At 35.2% G+C, this 21,741-nt stretch overlaps 1 protein-coding gene and 1 non-coding gene across 8 annotated transcripts in view; one reads left to right on the forward strand and one right to left on the reverse strand.

The window, feature by feature from the left end:
- The window catches only part of ATRX (ATRX chromatin remodeler), a 237,155-nt gene that overhangs the window by 95,785 nt on the left and 119,629 nt on the right, over positions 1 to 21,741 (reverse strand). For all 7 annotated transcript variants that reach the window (XM_006218905.3, XM_006218906.3, XM_072955836.1 and 4 more), the window contains 4 exons: positions 11,120 to 11,261; positions 10,071 to 10,180; positions 8,981 to 9,127; positions 8,647 to 8,824 (listed from right to left, as the gene is read on the reverse strand). In XM_006218905.3, the coding sequence (XP_006218967.1) occupies positions 8,647 to 8,824; positions 8,981 to 9,127; positions 10,071 to 10,180; positions 11,120 to 11,261 (577 nt within the window). The remainder of the gene's footprint in view (positions 1 to 8,646; positions 8,825 to 8,980; positions 9,128 to 10,070; positions 10,181 to 11,119; positions 11,262 to 21,741) is intronic.
- On the forward strand, positions 18,121 to 18,192 carry TRNAG-ACC (transfer RNA glycine (anticodon ACC)). The gene has a single exon. It is a non-coding gene; the product is annotated as a tRNA-Gly (tRNA).

The following is a 21,741-nucleotide window of genomic DNA, read 5'->3' on the forward strand; positions in this document are numbered from 1 at the left end:
AATTTCTTTGGGTAGTATGGCCATTTTGATAATCTTCATTCTTCAAATCAAAGAGCACAAGATAGCTTTTGTATCAGCCTCAATTTCGTTTTATCAGCTTCAATTTCTTTCATCTGTGTTTTACAATTTTCAGAATACAGGTAACCTCCTTAATTATTTATTTCTAGGTATTTTGTTGTTCTTGATGAAATGGAAACGTTTATGCCAATTACAAAATTCTGGTTTTTGAAGTGAAAAAAAAGTGAATGGAGGGCTGCAAATGGTAAAATAGCCTTTTATATAGGTGAGTTGTATCCCATTACATGTATATGTTGTACTTTCTTTATTCATTCATCTATTAAATGTGCACATAGGATGCTTCCATACAGTTATAAATAATGTTGCTGTTAATAGCAGGGTGTGTGTATCTTCTTGAATTAATTCTTATTTTGTGGTTGGCTATATTCCTTTGATAATTACGTCAGTTTAAAAAGCTAAAACTCTGAACATCTCAGAAACAATGAACAATACATACATGTAAATTTTAAAAATGTGCAGTATATTGCATGTACGTATTTATATGTACTATATTGTATATGTGCAGTCAAATTATAACAATTTTACTTAATGAAACTGAAAAATGAAAAAATTTTAATTTTTAAAAAATATTTGAACCTTGCATCATCAGGATTTTTGTCATAAGGATTGACAGCACTGCAAATATTAATGCTCCATAGTGACTACTCTTTAAAAGACAGGAAAAAATACACCAATTCTTCTAATGACAAAGTTGGAAAAGAAATGTAAGAACTGTTTTCAGAATATGGAGAAAGCTCTTGTAATCATCTAATATATAGAACAATCTGCAATTGTGACACAGGTAGCTGGCACACTTTTATTTGTTAACAAGGTCTCCCCAGAAAACTTCAAACACTTCCAGACTCAGTGAGTAAATTACCAACAGCTGGAGACCAGAAGGGGGCCAAGATGGCAGAGTAGAAGGATGCTTGTAGCTCACCCTCTCCCACAAATACACCAAAACTCACATCCACAGACCCACTCAGCCAACCAGAGCACCTGCCGAACTCGGACAGAACATTGCCCTCTTAAAAAGACAAAGACACCAAAAATCTGGTAGGAGAAGAGAAAAACAAAACGAAGAAAAGACAAAACAGTGTAGACCAGTCCCACAGGGAGGGAGCAGCAAAGGAGGAATGGCGCTCGTTCACTGGGTCTCCCCTTCTCCAACAGAGTGTCCACTGGGAAGGAGAGGGAGCCTCCAAGGTTCGGATCTGTAAGGAGCACCCCTTGAATGACAGAACTAAGTTAAACAGGCACAAAAGGTCCCTGTGACACCCAGCCCAAGATGCAAGTCAGCAACTGCGGGACAGGATTGCCCGAGCTGGGCGGAAGACTGGGAGAGCTGCACTGAGGCAGCCCTGGGGCACTGCAAGGTGCTGCGTGCCATGGATGAGTGGGTACACAGGGCAAAACAATCTGGGCCCTCCATATAACAACATGGCTGATGTGCCCTGAGGTAGGGGGGAAGTGCCATACTGCCATCTCTGAAAACCCACGGAACCACACAAGGTTTTCAGGCCAAAAGAGGCAGGACTCAGGGACAGCTGCCATGTTCTCCGGCACTTAACATCCAGGCAAGGGCGGGGTCAAAACCTGAATCTGTGCCTAAGAGCTTAGCAGCTTCAAAGGCCAGATGGAGACTTGTTTACAGCCCAAGGCAGTAATGATCTTTCTGCCCTGGTACTTCAGCGAACTCTAGTCACCAAGACAAACAAGGGCTGAGTATTAGCATGGAGCAGGGGCAGGGCTGTTCCGAAGTCTTCACCGAGACTGCCTGGGGAACAAAGACCCGAGGTGAAGCAGCAGCTGCACAGAGCAGCGGAGAGACTGGCACTGCAAGAGGGCGGGTGGCCATCCACCTTCCTGGCAGGAGACCACGGTGCTGGTAGGGGGTACGACCTGTCCACCTACCTCTCCCAAACGCAGCATGTGACTGAGGTATCTGGAGTGGGAGTGACCCGCCCGCCCACCGAGAAGGAGAGCAGCACCTGACCACAGTGTTGAGAGGGGGCGCGATCTTCTTGCGGACAGACACTGGGAACAGCACAGATGAGGAGCATCAATGGAGGGCCTCTGGAAGTAGCAAGTAGAGCTCTCGAAATAGGGCGCAGCCAAAAAGACTTCTCAATAAAATCAGTAAGAATGCACAATCTCCATGAAACACCCTCCTCTCTTCTTTGAATCTTTTTTTATCTGCTCTATTACCTTTTTAATTTTTACTTTTTAAACACTTACATATGCTTCCAGTTTTAACAACTTAAAATTTTTTCTTTTAAAATATTTTTATTATTATTATTTTTAAAAAATCCACCTCCTTTCATTTTTAATTCTCTTGGTTTTGATTTCCTGTTATTGATTATACACAGGTTTCAAATTTTTTTTTGCTATTTTCTCCTTTCTTAAAGGTTTTTATAAGACATCTCAAAACAATTGCTATTATGCTTCAAATTGCTCTTCTATTGATTATACACTGTTTTGAAACCTCTTATTCCTCCTTACTTTTAAAATTCGCTTTTTATCGTTTTTAATCTGTTCTGTTTTCTATGGCCTTTTTAATTTTTACTTTCTAAACAATTTTATAGCTTCAAATTTAATCGCTTTTAAATTTTTCTTTTAAAATATTTCTTACTGTTTTGAAAAATCCACCTGATTTCATTTTCATTTCTCTTCGTTACAATCTCCTGTTACTGATTATACACAGGCTTCAAATGTTCTTTCTAGCTCTTTTTTCCTATTTTTAAGGTTTTCAAAAAGACGTCTCAACTCAATTGCTAGTCTGATACAAACTGCTCTTCTATTATTGATTATACACCTTCTTCAAATCTTTTTTTGCTCCCTTTTTAAAAATTCTCTTTCTCTCTCTCTTTAAGTTTTATTCCTGCATAGGCATTAGATACATAAATAAATAAACTCCTTAAGGACCACAATAGATAACTGATACTTCATAAGCCACAATGCCAGAGAGATATGAGCAAGATGATGAAGCAGAGGAACCACTTCCAATTAATACAGCAAAAGAAATCCCCTGAAAGAACGATCAATGAAATAGACAATCATGGCCTACTAGATCAAGATTTCAAAAAAGGACTGATCAAAGTACTGAAGGAACTAAAAGAAATAGTGTTTAGAGATACAAAATAGGTCAAAAATGAAATAGAAGCTATAAAGAAGAGCCAAGTAGAATTAGTAAACACATTTGCTGAGATGAGAGCTGACCTAAAGGCTGTACAAAGCAGGCAAGATAATGCAGAGGAACCAATCAGTGACCTAGAAGACAGGACAACAGAAAGCACCCAATCAGAACAGCTCAAAGAAAAACAAATAAAATCCAATGAAAACAACATAAGGGATCTATGGGATAATATAAAGCATGCCAGTCTATGCATAATAGGGATTCCAGAAGGGGAAGAAGGAACAAAGGGGTTTGGAAAGGTATTTGAAGAAATCATGACTGAAAACTTCCCAAACTTAAAGAAGGAATCAGATATCCAAGTACAGGAAGCTCAGAGAGTCCCAAACAGGAAGAACACAAACAGATCCACACCAAGACATATCATAATCAAGATGGTCAGAGTCAAGGATAAAGAAATGATCCTAAAGGCAGCAGGAGAAAAGCAAAGACTGTGTTACAAGGGAATACCCATAAGGCTCTCAGCTGACTGTCCAACACAAATACTACAGGCCAGAAGGGAGTGGCAAGATATATTCAAAGTCCTGAATGAAAAACAAATGCAGCCTAGGATACTTACTTTATCCAGCAAGGCTATCCTTTAGCATACAAGGAGAGATAAAGGATGTCACAAACAAGCAAAAACTAAAGTTGAGCAACACTAAACCCATGCTAAAAGAAACACTGAAAAGTCTACTCTAAATAGAAAAGAAAGCAGGATGCTACACAAAGGAGAAACTCATAACTGGAAAGGTGATAACTACTATGTATTACAAATAGAATAAACAAGAAATTGTAAAAGAACACATCTAAATCATTAAGAGTGGGAGAGGGAAGCAAGAAAATATACAGCATTTTTTTCTTACTTTTTAAAATCTTTTGTTTTCAGTAGGTTGGTTTTGAGATTATATTCCTATCTGTTTAACAAAACCAGTTATAGTAATGGGCTAATAGACCTACAAAAAAGGGTAAGCACAAGCCAAAAACTTACAACGGAGTCACAAAAACTAAATACAATCCAAGATAATACAAAGGAAAATCACCGAACCACAAAAGGAGGAAGAAAGTAACAAAGAGGAAATAGCAAATCAACTGCAAAAATAAGTTCAAAATGGCAATAAACACACATATATCATTAATTACAGTAAATGTTAATGGACTAAATGCTCCAGTCAATAGAAATAGAGTGGTAGACTGGGTAATAAAGCAAGAACCTTCAATATGCTGCATACAAGGGACCCACTTTACAGAGAATGACACATACAGATTGAGAGTGAAAGGATGGAATAGGATATTCCATGCAAATGGAAAAGCCAAAAAAGCAGGTGTTGCAGTACTGATTTCAGACAAAATAGACTTTAAAACAAAGGCCATAAAGAAAGATAAAGAAGGACATTTTATAATGATTGAAGGAGTAATACAAGATGAGGTTATGACACTCATTAATATAAATACACCCAATATAGGACCACCTAAGTACATAAAACTACTACTAACAGAGATAAAGGTGGATATTGATGGGAATACAATCATTGTCGGACATTTTAACACCGCATTAACATCACTAGACATATCTTCAAAAAGAAACTAAATAAGGCAACAGAGAAATTAATTAATACAACAGAAAAATTAGATTTGATGGATATTTTCTAGCATTACACCCCTAAAAAATAGGATATACATTCTTTTCAAGTGCATATGGAACAGTTTCTAGGACTGATCATGTACTCGGGCACAAAAGAAGCCTTAACAACTTTAAGAAGATAGAAATTATCTCAAGCATCTTTACTGACTACAATGCCATGAAACTAGAAATCAACTACAGAGAAACAAAGGAGAATAAAAGGAAAGCATGGAGATTAAACAATATGTTATTTTAAAAAACAATGGGTCAATGATGAAATCAAAGTTGAAATTTAAAAATATCTTGAGACAAATTAAACTGAAAACATGATCACACAAAATTTATGGGACACAGCAAAGGCAGTGATAAGAGGAAAGTTTATGTGATACAGGCCTTCCTCAAAAAAGAAGAACAACCTCAAACAGACAGTCTAACCCACTAGCTAAAAGATTCAAAAAAGAAGAGCAAAAAACCCCAAAAGGCAGCAGAAGGAAGGAAACAATAAAGATCAGGGAGGAAATAAATGAAACAGAGATTAAAAAAACAATAGAAAAAAATCAATTAAACCAAAAGCTGTTTTTTTGAAAAAGTAAATAAAATCGACAAACCTCTGGTCAAACGCACAAGGAGGAAAAAAGAGCACAAATAAGCAAAATCAGAAAGGAAAATATAGAAATAACAACAAATAACATAGAAATACAGAATATCATACTTAAGAATATTATGAAAAACTACACGGAAAAAAATGGGTAACCTAGAGGAGATGGACAAGTTTCTGGAAACATATTGTCCACCATGACAGAACCAAGAAGAAACTGACCACTTGAACAAACCAATCACTAGAAACTGAAATCAAATTAGCAATAAAAATCCTCCCTACAAATAAAAGTCCAGGACCGGATGGTTTCACCGGGCAATTCTACCAAACATATAAAGAAGAACTCACACCAGTCTTTCTCAAACTCTTCCAGAAGATTGAAAAGGAGAGAACACTCCCAAACTCATTCTATGAAGCCACCATCACCCTGATATCAAAACCAGGCAAAGACACTACAAAAACAGAGGATTACAGGCCAATATCACCGATGAACATAGATGCAAAAATTCTTACCAAAATATTAGCAAATAGAATCCAACAACACATAAAAAAGATTATACATCATGATCAAGTGGGGTTCATCCCAGGGAAACAAGGGTAGTTCATCATAAGCAAATCAATCAATATAATACATCACATCAACAAGAGAAAAGGACAATAAACCACATGATCATCTCAATCGATGCAGAAAAAGCATTTGATAAAATTCAACACCCATTTATGATAAAAACTCTCACCAAAGTGGGTATAGAGGGAACATATCTCAACATAATAAAAGCTATATACAACAAACCTACAGCCAGACTAGTACTCAACGGTGAAAAACTCGAAAGCTTCCCACTAAAATCTGGGACAAGACAAGGCTGCTCACTATCACCACTCCTATTTAACATAGTCTTGGAAGTCCTAGCCACAGCAATCAGGCAAGAGAGAGAAATAAAAGGGATTCAAATTGGAAAAGAAGAGGTAAAAGTGTCATTACATGCCAATGACATGTTACTATATATAGAAAACCCTAAAAGGTCCACACAAAAACTACCTGAGCTGATCAAAGAATTCAGCAAGGTAGCAGGTTTCAAGATTAACATTCAAAAATCAGTGGCATTTCTTTACATTAATGATGAATCAACAGAAAAAGAAAGTAAAGAAATAATCCCCTTTAAAATAGCACCCAAAGTAATAAAATACCTAGGAATAAATAAACAAGGAGGTGAAAGAATTATACACAGAAAACTATAAACCATTGATGAAGGAAATTAAAGAAGACTTAAAAGAATGGAAAGAGATCACATGTTCCTAGACTGGAAGAACTAATATTGTTAAAATGGTCACACTGTCCAAGGCAATCTACAGACTTAATGCAATCTCTATCCAATTACCCAGGACATTTTTCACAGAACTAGAACAAATCATAATAAAATTTATAGGGAACCACAAAAGACCTAGAATTGCTAAAGCATTACGGAAGAGAAAGAAAGAGGCTGGAGGAATAACTCTCCCAGACTTCAGACAACACTACAGAGCTACAGTCATCAAGACAGCATGGTATAGGTACAAAAACAGACAATAGACCAATGGAACAGAATAGAGAGCCCAGAAATGAACCCACAAACTTTTGGCCAACTAATCTTTGACAAAGGAAGCAAGAATATACAATGGAATAAAGACAGTCTCTTCAGCAAACAGTGTTGGGAAAACTGGACAGCAGCATGTAAAGCAATGAAGCTGAACACTCCCTCACACCATACACAAAAATCAACTCAAAATGGATCAAACACTTAAACATGAGACACGATACAATAAACCTACAAGAAGAAAATATAGGCAAAACATTATCCGACATACTTCTCAAAAATGTTCTCCTAGGGCAGTTTACCCAAGCAATAGAAATAAAAGCAAGAATAAACAAATGGGACCTAATGAAACTCACAAGCTTCTGCACAGCAAAGGAAACCATAAGTAAAACAAAAAGATAACCTACGGAATAGGAGAAAATTTTTGCAAATCAAACTGACAAAGGCTTTATCTCCAGAATATATAAGCAGCTCATACAACTTCATAAGGAAAAAACAAACAACCTAATCCAAAAATGGGCAGAAGACATAAACAAGCAATTCTTCAAGGAAGATATTCAAATAATTAACAGGCACATGAAAAAATGCTCAGTATCACTAATTATCAGAGAAAAGCAAATCAAAACTACAATGAGGTATCACCTCACACCAGTCAGAATGGCCGTCATTCAAAAATCCACAAATGACAAATGCTGGAGAGGCTGTGGAGAACAGGAACCCTCCTACATTGCTGGTTGGAATGCAGTTTGTGCAGACACTGTGGAAAACAGTATGGAGATTCCTCAAAAGACTAGGAATAGACTTACCATATGACCCAGGAATCCCACTCCTGGCACATATCCAGAAGGAACCCTACTCCAAAATGACACCTGCACCGCAATGTTCATAGCAGCACTATTTACAATAGCCAAGACATGGAAACAGCCTAAATGTCCATCAACAGATGACTGGATGAAGAAGTGGTGGTCTATTTATACAATGGAATACTACTCAGCCATAAAAACCGACAACATAATGCCATTTGCAGCAACATGGATGTTCCTGGAGAATGTCGTTCTAAGTGAAGTAAGCCATAAAGAGAAAGAAAAATACCATATGAGATCGCTCATCTGTGGAATGTAAAAAAAAAACAGAACATAAATACAAAACAGAAACAGTCATAGACATAGAATACAAACTTGTGGTTGCCAAGGGGGTTGGGGGTGGGAAGGGAGAGACTGGGATTTCATAATATAGAATAGATAAACAAGATTATACTGTATAGCACAGGGAAATCTATACAAGATCTTATAGTAGCTCACAGCTAAAAAATTGTGACAATAAATATATATATATGTTCATGTATAACTGCAAAATTGTGCTCTACACTGGAATTTGACACAACACTGTAAAATGACTATAACTATATAAAAAAATGTTAAAAGAAAATGAACAGCTAGCAACCGTAAGAGTGATTTCACCTTAATGAAATTACACAAAGAAACAAGCAAACAAAGAAAAACCTCAAGGAGAAATGAAACAAAACTCACCTACTTTTAGTTGCTCAGTTAGTATCTGTTAAATTAAAATGTAAGTATTTATTCAACATGCTTCTTTATCTCAGTCCCTAACAGTATCTTACCTGGATCAACCAAAGCTTTGTTAAATATTTCTTTAAGTTTCCTACTCTTCACATTCCTTCCTTGAGCAAGATTCCTGTACATCTCATAGCCTATGATCATAACACCACCATCTTCTTGCCACCTCTGCAGCATGTAGCTTCTTTCCTGAGGACGTTTCACAGTTGCTAATTCAGAGACCTTTTGTGGGAATATAAAGATTTTTAAAAGTAGGAATGTGTGAATTCTAAATATCCCTACTAAAATATGTATCACTGATAATTAAAAATCTTTTTCTTTTACTATATGAATTTCATGCAGTTATTTTAATAATAGGAAACATTTAAAATATGATACCTCAAGCTTCTCATCATCCTTTAATCCCTCTTGCCACTTCTCAAATTCATTCATCCAATTCAAAGCAGTATTAAGAGGACAAACCACTAAAGCTGTGCTGAAATCCAGTTTGTCACACAAAAGAACTGTATGAAGAAAACTTACCACCTACAAGAAAACAAATTAAGTTTGTTTATCTTCATTTATCTACAAAAAAAGTCAATAAATTAAACAACCTTACAATTTAATAGTTTTTTTTGGTTTAAAGAAGAAAGCAACCAACCAAAGGTCACATTTCCAAACCAGGCAAAGTATAAGGAAAAAGATATTAACATATAAAAAGATGTAACATGTTCAACTAAATGATACATAAGGTCCTTCCAACTCTAAAGCTCCATAAGTCTATGATCAATAATAGTAATACAAATATAATAAGTAACCACACCAAAAACAGCTAGTAAGTCCCTGGTCCCCAAGGAACATCACTTTAACATTCAGAAAATACTACTGCCCATGTATGTTATGAAGTACTTTTCCACTGTAAAGTTTTCTGTCTCACTGAGTCTAAAATAACTGTCTTATGGCTTTAAATTATATACATATTCATATATATACACTAATTTCACATCTCTGCTGCAACTCCTGCTTTCTTCCTGCAACTTCCTGCATGTAGAAATGTAGTATCTTAATAGTGAAAAATATATTATGTTGTTACTACTAAAAGATCACAAACTTAAAAAGTTGTAAGGGAAGTTAATTTCCACCTCAGGATCTTTGCAGTTTTACTGGCTATCCCTGTAACTCCATTCCTTCACTTCATTAGGATCACTGGTTCAAACATCACTTCTTACAAGATGCTTTTCCTCTCTTCTTTAAACACTTATTATCTGAAAGTACAAATTTCTTATTTTGTCTGATTAAATTCTTTCTGCTTCACCAGAATATAACTCTTTTTCCTCCACCAGAATATAAGCTTCTTAAGGAAGAAATACTGTTATTCTTCTTCATTGCTTATCTCCAGCCCCTACAACTGTTCCTGGGACATAACAGAATCCAACACATATTCCTAAATTAATGAGTGCACAAAAACAGAATAACTTCATGTTCTTACCTGTAAAGTCTTACCAAGGCCCATGCAGTGGGCAAGAATGCATCCTGAACCTGGAGATTTCTTAGTTTTTTTTACAGACTCACAGCAGCAATCCCACATAAACTGAACACCTAAAAAATGACAGCTTCATTAAGTTAAATTTAAATGCCTAAGTTAAAAAACCTTCCTTCGTAAATACATAAAAACATAACCAAAACTTCCAAGAAATAGAATTTTTTAAAAAGAGAGATAAGGAACCTCTTGAATATAAATGAGATCCCCTCACCCCTCAACAAAGTTAACTAGAAAAAAAAAAGTGAACATAGGCACACAACAGGTGACTCTGTTTCACTCATTTAAGCTATTATAGCAGAACTTCTCCATTTCCTGAGATGATCCAAAGAGACTTATGACGAATCTAAATAGAAACTTTATCAAAAGAGGTACAGATTCATATTAAATACCAAAAACTTTGAGGTTTTTGAGTCAATCAGGGGGGAAAACCCAGGAGATATATTCATCACTTCTCCTTTTATTCAACATTAACAACAAGAAAAGGGGCTTTGTGCTACCCAAGGAATAGGAACTATAGAACTTTCCTTTATCAATCATTCACATACACACCTCAAAACTGACTTACTGATTCCACTCTGATAAAGCAGAGGATAGGGATAATTTGGTATCTTTCCAATACAAATGTAGAAATATTATTAACAAGCATACTTGAAAATGTTGAAATAACATTTCCTAAAGAAGGATTTTAGCTAAACTGTACCTCTCCCTATCCCATACCTTACCTTAGTCAACCACTGCAGATTAGGTGGAATACATTTGCTATGTATACCTATTTGTGAGTGGCACACACTTCCCCTTTTATAATACATTTTCTTTGCAATCATTTAATTTTGTTCTTCCTCATTTGATTACATACTCCATAAGGGCAGGGATCATGTTTGTTTTGCTCACCAGTAAAAGTACCTTCAGTACCTAGCAGAATGTGAGGCACACAGGAAACACCAAATAGCGGTAAAATGTAACTAAAATACTTTAATCATGTACTAGTCTCTTACCATCTACTTGATGGGGTTTCAATTTGATAACCATATTTCTATGAACCTGCACTAAAGGTTCTTTGGTTTCTTCATCTTCATCTAAAACCAGCTTGGTTGTTATTGGACACTTGGTGGGTGAAGCATCTTCAATTTCTATCACCTACAAGAAAGGGAAATATAGATATTTAAGCTCACAGAAATCTCTCAAGCAGTGGTGGAGTATGAGTATTATTAAAGCAAATTTTCCAAAATACAGATAATCTACTTCCACACCATACATCCAAAATTTTCTTTCAGTAAGAGCAGGACAGATCACAGGTTTACATGTTTTCCAAAACCAAAAACTCCCATATAACTGAACCAGTGTGGTAATGCCAGTAATTCAGCTTATTGGTTCTCACTTTGAACCATCTCAACACATATGATACATAGAGCTGTGAGAAAAGTAGTGCTCTAAATTAATCTACGACACCACCATTAAAATTTGAATAGGCAAATGGATCCCAAACAGGAATGGTTCTATTCTTCTAGAGGACATGTGAAAATGTGCACGGCCACTTTTGGTTATCACAATGACAGGTCAGGACTCACATTTAATGTAGGCAGAGGGGAAGGTACATATAAATGCTCCACAATGCAAAAGACAATCCCAAACAAGAACTGTCCCACCCAAGATGCTAAAAGACTCCCACTAAAAAACCATGTAAATATGTGTTGTGAAAAGGAAAAACTTTTAGAAACATGGGTTTGAGAACCACAGACTCAAAAGAATGACAAGAACATATACTACCCTCTAAATGCAAAAGGGAAATAATTATCTTAAGTCTCTTATTTAAAAGAAAACTTAAATAAATGCATATGAATACATGTGGATGTATATATATTTTTACTATCTTATTCTAATGTCTATTCATTACATAGTATACTCAAGAACTGTATAAGGTAGGTACAAATATTGCCATTTCACAAATGAAAAAAAAAAAAACTTGAGGACAAAGATGTTAAATAACCTACACAAGGTCATACAACTATTAACTATCACAACAGTAAGACTTATACCCAGAGTTAGGCTCCAGAGTCCATGCTCTTAATCACTATGAAATACTACTTTAATAAAGGAAATATTTGTATAAACTTTTATGGTTCCATGAAAATGAATAAAGATTCATGATTTTAAAACTACAGACATTATGATGTTTAAGAAATGAAATTTTATGTAGAATAGATAAACAAGATTTTACTGTGTAGCACAGGAGAAATATATACAGGATCTTGTGGCGGCTCACAGCGAAAGAGAATGTGACGATGAATGTATGTATGTTCATGTATAACTGGAAAATTGTGCTCTACACTGGAATTTGACACAATATTGTAAAATGACTATAACTCAATAAAAAATGTTAAAAAAAGTGAAATTTTAGCCTTATTTCTTTCATGTTTAGAACTGTAACTAGGGATGAATGGATTATTTAATATTCACTACAGAATAGTATAATAAGCCCTGTTACCCATTACTCAGCTTCAAAAATTATCAACTTCTGGTCAGCTCTGTTTCACTGACAGCTTCCCACCCATTCTCCAAAATCCCATAAATGATTTTGAAGCAAACCTGAACAAGGATGTTATTTCACCTGTAAATGTTTTAGAATGTCTCTTTAAAAGGACACAGTTTCTTTTTAAAACCATAACTATAGTACCATTACTGCATGTAAAAATTTTAATAACTCACAAATTGGTAATAAATTACCTGGATAGATGCTGCACTTACATAAAACTGTAAATTATATACAAATCAAGATTAATACTAGGAGACAGTGTGGTAGAGTGTAAATAACACAGGCCATTTAGATCTGAGTTCCATTTCAACAAGTTACTTAAATTCTCTTAGCTTCAGTTTCTCCATATACAAACCAGGAAAGATTATAAATAGCCCTCATGGGGTTGTTGTGGAGATTAAATAAGGCAACGAATACAAAGTATCTGGCAGAGACTAAGTATTCACTAAATTTTTACAGTTTCCTCGCTTGGACACGTCCCAGCTTCATATTGCTGGGGCAAAGACAAATGGAAAATTCTCTGAATGTCTGTACTGTTTGCAAGGTGTGGTAGGCAGAATCCTAAAACAGTCTCTAAAATCCCCGCTCTCTGGTATAAATACCCTATATAATCCCAACCCCTTGAATGTAGTTGAGATTTGTAAACTTCATGGGCTATCAGTCTTATAATTGGACCATTAGTCATTAAGGCTTGATTTAATCAAAAGGGAGGTGCTCCTAGGTGGGCAAAACCTAATCAAGCCCTTTAAAAGACAGAAGTGCAAGGGATGCTCTCTTACTGGTTTCAAAGACAGGCAAATGGCCATGCTGCAGAGAGAAGTCTCTTGTAGCTAAGGACCTTACTGCTACAACTATGAGAAACTGAATTCTGCCAAGTGACCCATAAAAGGATACAAAGTCTTAGATGAAAATTGCACCTCTAACGTCTTAATTTCAACTTGGTGAGGCACTGAGGTGACCCAGTAGAGCCATGCTCAGCTAAGCCACTCTCAAATTTCTGACTTAGGACTGTGAAATAATAATTCTGTCTTGTTTTAAGCTAAGCTTGTGGTACTTTTTAAATGCACAGTAGAAAACTAATATACAAAGTTTTAAATAAGACTTTGGAACCATATGTCCCTAAGTGATACATATGATATTTTTGTTATAAAGGGTTGTCTTTGGAATGAGGATTAGTAAATCTTCATCCTAAACAGAGAAGATAATTTATAAAGAAATTGTCTACCTGTTAGTCACTAAGTTGATATGTTTATGCACTCAAACTACAACTTAAGGAATGTTTACATAACTAATAATAAACAGACATAATGAAATGTGAGAATTTAGGACAAATGATAAATTAAGCTATAGTGAAAAAAATAAGAAAGAAATAAAATATATCCCATGTCTTAATTAAAAAAGGAAAAGAAAAAAATAAAAACAATGAAACTTACAAGCTTCTGTACAGCAAAGGAAATCATCACTAAAACAAAAAGATAACCTACAGAATAGGAGAAAATTTTTGCAAATCAAACTGACAAAGGCTTGATCTCCAGAATATATAGGCAGCTCATACAACTTCATAACAAACAAACAAACAACCTAATCCAAAAATGGGCAGAAGACATAAACAAGCAATTATCCAAGGAAGACATACAAATGATTAATAGGCACATGAAAAAATGCTCAGTATCACTAATTACCAGAGAAATGCAAATCAAAACTACAGTGAGGTATCACCTCACACCAGTCAGAATGCCATCATTCAAAAGTCCACAAATGACAAATGCTGGAGAGGCTGTGGAGAAAAGGGAACTCTCCTACATTGCTGGTGGGAATGCAGTTTGGTGCAGACACTATGGAAAACAGTATGGAGATTCCTCAAAATACTCAGAATAGACTTACCATATGACCCAGGAATCCCACTCCTGGGCATATATCCAGAAGGAACCCTACTCCAAAATGACATCTGCCCCCCAATGTTCATAGCAGCACTATTTACAATAATCAAGACATGGAAACAGCCTAAATGTCCATCAACAGATGACCGGATGAAGAAGTGGTGGTCTATTTATACAATGGAATACTATTCAGCCATAAAAACCGACAACATAACGCCATTGCAGCAACATGGATGCTCCTGGAGAATGTCATTCGAAGTGAAGTAAGCCAGAAAGAGAAAGAAAAATACCATATGAGATCGCTCATATGTGGAATCTAAAATAAAAAACAAAACAAAGCAAAAACATAAATACAAAACAGAAACAGACTCATAGACATAGAATACAAACTTGTGGTTGCCAAGGGGGCAAAGGGTGGGAAGGGACAGACTAGGATTTCGAAATGTAGAATAGATAAAGAAGATTATACTGTATATCACAGGGAAATATATACAAGATCTTGTGGTAGCTCACAGAGAAAAAATGTAACAATGAATGTATATATGTTCATATATAACTGAAAAACTGTGCTCTACACTGGAATTTGACACAACATTGTAAAATGATTATAAATCAATAAAAAAAATGTTAAAAAAAACATTAAGCCAGCACACTGAAAAGGTTGAGCCCAGTTTTTGCCAATGGAGATAAGGGACCAGGATGCATGACAGAATATTAGGGACCAGACTGACTCTCCTGCTGTAATCAATTAGAAAAAAGGCAAAACATATCAAACAAACATTTTCAGACTTTGGCTAACAGGTACCAACAGGACACTGATCCCTGAGAGAAGCAAAACCAACAAGAAGGGCCCTATGTTTCCCCTTGACTGTTGTCTAAAGGCACATTCCAGAATCAAGGGTATCCCAAGTAGAACACTGGAGTGCTCTGAGTTGAGGAGACAGAGGTTAAACTGAGACAGCTGGAAGAACTACAGAAAGAAACTACAGAGAACTACAGAGGGAAAAGAGCTACACAAAAAGACCTCCAAAAATCAAAATGGGAATATTAAAATGCACATGAGGAGTAAAACTCCACAAGGTCAAAGTGTGGTCAAGAAGTTGCAGGCTAAACAGTCCTCAATGATCATATAGGTCTCGAAGGCATTAAATTTCAAACAAGACAATGTATAGTCTTCATGTATAACTCAGGGCATTTAGCAGAGACCAGAAAAAGGCCACACATTAGCAGTGGGGCAAAACGACCCATAAACTAAAGAGTATTTAGGACACACCTTATCAAAGTTTTGTTAAAAATACTGAAATACTTAAACTGAATTAAAGTGCCTTAAATGCCTAAAGAGAACAATATCAAGCCCTCTCTCATAGAAGACAACACAGAGACACTCAACAATATCTAATTTACAATGTCTATTTTTTAATAAAACATCATTACATGTGTCAAGAAAGAAAAATATGAACAATAACCAAGAGAAAAATCACTTAAAAATGGACAGAAAAGTGAAAGAGATGTTCAAATTGGCAGGCAAGCACCATAAAATAGCTAAAAAATGTATTCCAATACTGAAAAGAAAGTATGAATGTAGTGGGAAGAGAAATAAAAGATATATAAGAAAGAACCAAATGGAATTCCTTGAGATAAAAAATAAGTATTTAATATGAAAAATTCACTTAATTAGATTAACATCATTTTAAAAAGAAGACTAAAGGACTTGAAAACAAAGCAAGAGAAACTATGTAAAATGAAATACAGAGGGGAAAAATGAAAAAAAAAACCGTGGGACAATATCCAACAGTATAATATATATGTAAATATAGTTCAAAAGAGAAAGAGAATAGAAAAACTTATCTGAACAATGGTCAAATCTTTCCAAAAATTTGACGGAAACTACACACCCACAGATCTAACAAGTTAAAGGAACACCAAGCAGGATAAAGACTAAGAAAGCCATAACCATCAATTCCTGAAAGCCAGTGACAAATAGACAAAATCTTTTAAAGTTAATTAAAATAATCTTTAAAAAAAACACATTACATATATGGGGGCGGGGGTGGGAAATAAAAATAAGAAAGACCACAAACAACATGTTATAAAGAATCAACATTTTTAAACAGATATAAGAAAAAACTAATAACTTGGAATTCTATACCCAGGGATTATAACTTTCAAAAATGAAGAGAAAAGGTAGATGTCAACAAAATGATGGACAAGAAACCTGGAAGCTCTTTGTTTCTGCACAGAAATGTTAAAAAAATTTTTTTTTTAATCTGAAAGTCTCTGAACCAACTTTGTCAGAGTTCTGGAAAACACTCAAAGGTCTATAGCAACCAAGTGAATGCCCAGTCAAGAAAAAGTCACCTTGAAAATGGTAGAAAAGGTTTGTGATATTTTTACATGCCCTAACTCCATTATCTCCTGGTGAGGTGATGGTCTTATTCTTGAAGCAGCAGCAGCCTGGTTGACAGTTGCCTCCTTCAAACTGGAGGAAGAATAGAATTTATTTGCAAATTATTGTGTATATCTGTTCGAACCTGTCTGGGGTTAAATGAAGAAATGACATACTACTGTTGTCACTCTTTCACCTAACTTGAAATTCTGGTGGAAAAAAACAGAAGGCACAGCTATTAACAACAACAACAAAAAAAAAACAGTTACAAGGCAACTATAAACCCATAGAGGGCAGGGGCAAGATATTTTAGGTAGAGACATACAATTGACCACGTAAGGCTCAGAAAAGAAGCTGGGATGAGAATCCTTGAGAATTTAGGACATTAAAAAAAACAGTAAAATATACAGGAGAATTTTAAAAGCCATGTATATGCCCAGCAAGACACATGATCAGAAAAAACCCGAGAAGAACTTAAGTTTTGACATCACAGTGATCCTCAGCTCCAGGGTTATAACACTGTAACAGTCAAATGCCCAATTTGTAATTAAAAAAAAAAACTCTCACCATACAATGAAATAGGAAATATGGCCCATTCAAAAAACAAAAACAAAAACAAAATAAAACAAGAGAAGCCACCCTTGAGAAGTCCCCAACAATGGAATTAATAGAAAAAGATTGTAAAGCAATTGTCTTAAATGTGCTAAAAAATCCAAAGGAAACTGTGGACAAAAAACTAACGGAAGAGAGGAGGGTATAGCTCAGTGGTAGAGTGGGTGCTTAGCATGCACAAGGCCCCAGGTTCAATCCCCAGTACTTCCATTATAAAATAAATAAATACATAAATAACCTAATTACTCCCCACTCCAAAAAAAAATGTTTATTTAAATGAGTCAACTAGCTCATGATTTTAGCCAAAGGCTGTGACAAAACACAAGATCATGTTGAAAGTAAGGAATAAAAAGCATAATAAAGACTTAAACTACAGGCAAAGAAATTTGTAACAACAACAACAAAAAAAAACTAAGGGGAAGAATCAGCCTAAATTTCCATCAACAGATGACTGAATAAAGAAGCTGCAGTACATTTATACAATGAAATACTACTCAGCAATTAAAAAAAAGAATAAAGTAATGCCATTTGTGGGAACAAGGATGGACCTGGAGATCATCATTCTAAGTGAAGTAAGCTGGTGGGGAGGGTATAGCTCAGTGGTAGAGTGCATGCCTACCATGCACGAGGTCCTAGGTTCAATCCCCAGGATCTTCATTTAAAAAAAAAAAAGAAAAAGAAAAACCAAGTAAATAAACCTAATCACCTACATGACCCCCCACAAAAACTAAGTGAAGTAAGCCAAAAAGAGAAAAATATCATATATCACTAATTTGTGGAATCTCAAAAAAAAAAAAGAAAAAAGAGGACACTAATGAACTCATCTACAAAACAGAAAAAGACATGCAGACATAGTAAACAATTTTATGGTTACCAGGGGAAAGGGGGTGGGAAGGGATAAATTTGGGAGTTTGAGATTTGCAAAGGTTAACCACTATATATAAAAATAGATAAACGAAAAAATTTCTTCTGTATAGTACAGGGAACTATATTCAATATCTTGTAGTAACCTTTAATGAAGAAGAATATGAAAATGAATATAAGTGCATATATACATGACTGGGGCATTATGCTGTACACCAGAAATGGACACACTGTAACTAACTATACTTCAACTAAAAAAATCAAAAAGAACAGCAGTGCCTACCCAGAGAATAATGAGAAAAAAACCACCAACTATGGGAAATCAGGAAAATGATATACGCCCAAAATGAGACTATCAACAAAGAAGTAAAAATTATAAAAAGAAACCAAAAACACACACAAAATCTGAAACTGAAAAAGATAATAAAGTCAAGTAAAAATTCAAAAAGGACCCATGTATGAGCAACCAGAAGAACTACCAAACATAAAGATGTCAACTGAACTAATCAAGTCTCAGCAACAGAAAGAAAAAGGAATTAAGTCAGAAACCAAGATACTGGACAGCATCAAGCAGACCAATATATACATAATGAGAGCCCAAGAAGAAAACAGGGGCAGAAAGGTTATTTGGAAAACTAATGGCGAAAACTCCCCAAATTTGAGTAAATACTAGGATCTACAAATGAAAGAAGTTCAATATATCAAAGAGAGATAAACTAAAAGAAACCTGGACTGAGCACATTATAATAAAACCTTCAAAGTACAAAGACAGAGAGAGAGCAGCAAGAAAGAAGTAATTTGTCACTTACAGGGATAAACAATAACATTATCTGGTTTTTCACATCATAAACATGAAGGCCATAAAGCAGTGCAATAATATATTTTAAAGTGTTGAAAGAAAATAAATTCTCAACTGAGAATTTTATATCAAACAAAAGTTGTTTTATCACTATTCCTTGTGTCCTTGTCAGGACACAAAACAAAACTTAATAAATTTTTAAAAATAAGAATCATAAAATTGTCTTTTCTGAGCTCCACACAAAAACTACTAAAACTAAAAAAAGAAATCGTCAAGGCAGAAGGATACAAAATTAATGTACAAAAATCAGTTGCATTTCTTTACACTAATGATGAATCAACAAGAAAATAAAGTAAAGAAACAACCCCTTTCAAAACAGCACCCAAAGTAATAAAATACCTAGGAATAAATTAACCAAGTAGGTGAAAGACTTATACACAGAGAACTACAAAACACTGATTAAGGAAATTAAAGAAAACTTTAAAAAATGGAAATATATCCCATGCTCCTGGACTGGAAGATCAATATTGTTTAAATGGCCATACTGCCAAAGACAATCTACAGATTTGCTGCAACCCTAACAAATTACCCAGGACATATTTCACAGAACTAGAACAAATCATATTAAAATTTATAAGGAATCACAGAAGACCCAGAATTGCCAAAACATTACTGAAGAAAAAGAATAAGGCTGGAGGAATAGCCCTCCCAGACTTCAGACAATACTACAGAGCCACGGTAATCAAAACAGCATGGTACTGGAACAAAAACAGACATATGGATCAATGGAACAACAGAGAGCCCAGAAATGAACCCACAAAACTTTGGTCAATTAATCTTTGATGATAGAGGCAAGAACATACAATGGAATAAAGACATCTATCCAGCAAATGGTGTTGGGAAAACTGGACAGCAGCATGTCAGGCAATGAAGTTAGAATACTACCTCACACCATACACAAAAATAAACTCAAAATGGATCAAAGACTTAAACATAAGACAAGATACAATAAGCCTCCTAGAAGGAAACATAAGCAAAACATCTCATACATCTCAGCAATGTTCTCCTAGAGCAGTCTACCCAAGCAATAGAAATAAAAGCAAAAATAAACAAATGGAACCTAACTAAATTTACAAGCTTTTGCACAGCAAAGGAAACCATAAGCAAAAACAAAACAACAACCTACAGAATGGGAGAAAAATTTTGGAAATGATGAAACTGACAAGGGCTTGAATTCTAGAATATATAAAGAGCTTATATGACTTAATAAGAAGAAAACAAACAACCCAATCCAAAAATGGGTGGAAGACCTAGATAAGCAATTCTCCAATAAAGACACATGAATGACCAATAGGCACATGAAAAAATGCTCAATATCACTAATTCTCAGAGAAATTCAAATCAAAACTACAATGAGGTATCACCTCACACCAGTCAGAATGACAATCATTCAAAAGTCCACAAATGATATATGCTGGAGAGGGTGTGTAGAAAAGGGAATCCTCCTACACCATTGGTGGGAATGCAGCCATGTGGAAAACAATACGGAGATTCCTCAAAAGACTAAAAATATTCCTACCATATGATCCAGCAATCCCATTCCTGGGCATATATCCAGAAGGAACTCTAATTCAAAAAGACATTTGAACCCCAATGTTCACAGCAGCACTATTTATAATAGCTAAGACATGGAAACAACCTAAATGTCCATTGACTGATGACTGGTTAAAGAAGATGTGGTATATTTATACAATGGAATACTATTTGGCCATAAAAAATGACAAAATAATGCCATTTGTAGCAACATGGATGTCCCTGGACAATGTCATTCTAAGTGAAATAAGTCAGAAAGAGAAAGAAAAATACCATACGATATCACTCATATGTGGAATCTAAAAAAGAAAATGTCAAATGAATTTATATATAAAACAGAAACAGACTCACAGACATAGAATACAGACTTGTGGTTGCCAGGCAGGAGGAGGGTGGGAAGGGATAAACTGGGAGTTCTGAGATTTGCAGATACTGACTGGTATATATAAAATAGATAAACAAGATTATACTGTATAGCACAAGGAAATATATTCAATATCATGTACTAGCTTATGGTGAAAAAGAATATGAAAATGAATATACAAAAAAAATAGAAAAAAATCAATAAAAGCAAGAACTGGCTTCTTCAAAGGAGAAACAAAGTTGACCAACCTTTGGCCAGGCTCATTAAGAAAAAAAGAGGGGACTACTGTCAACAGTTCTATGTCAACAAAGTGAACCTTTCTACAACGATACAGCCTACCAAAACTGAATCAATAAGAAACATTATTTAAGCAGACCAATCACTAGAAGTGAAACAGAATCTGTAATAAAAAAACTGCCTGCAAACAAAAGTCTAGGACCAGATGGCTTCACCGGGAATTCTACCAAACACACGAAGAACTTACACCAATCCTTCTCAAACTCATCAAAAAGACTAAACAGAATAGAACACTTCCAAAGTCATACTATGAAGCCACCATCATCACCCTGATATCAAAACCCATCAA

Source organism: Vicugna pacos, chromosome X (genome assembly GCF_048564905.1).
Source record: "Vicugna pacos chromosome X, VicPac4, whole genome shotgun sequence".
Lineage (NCBI taxonomy): Eukaryota > Metazoa > Chordata > Mammalia > Artiodactyla > Camelidae > Vicugna > Vicugna pacos.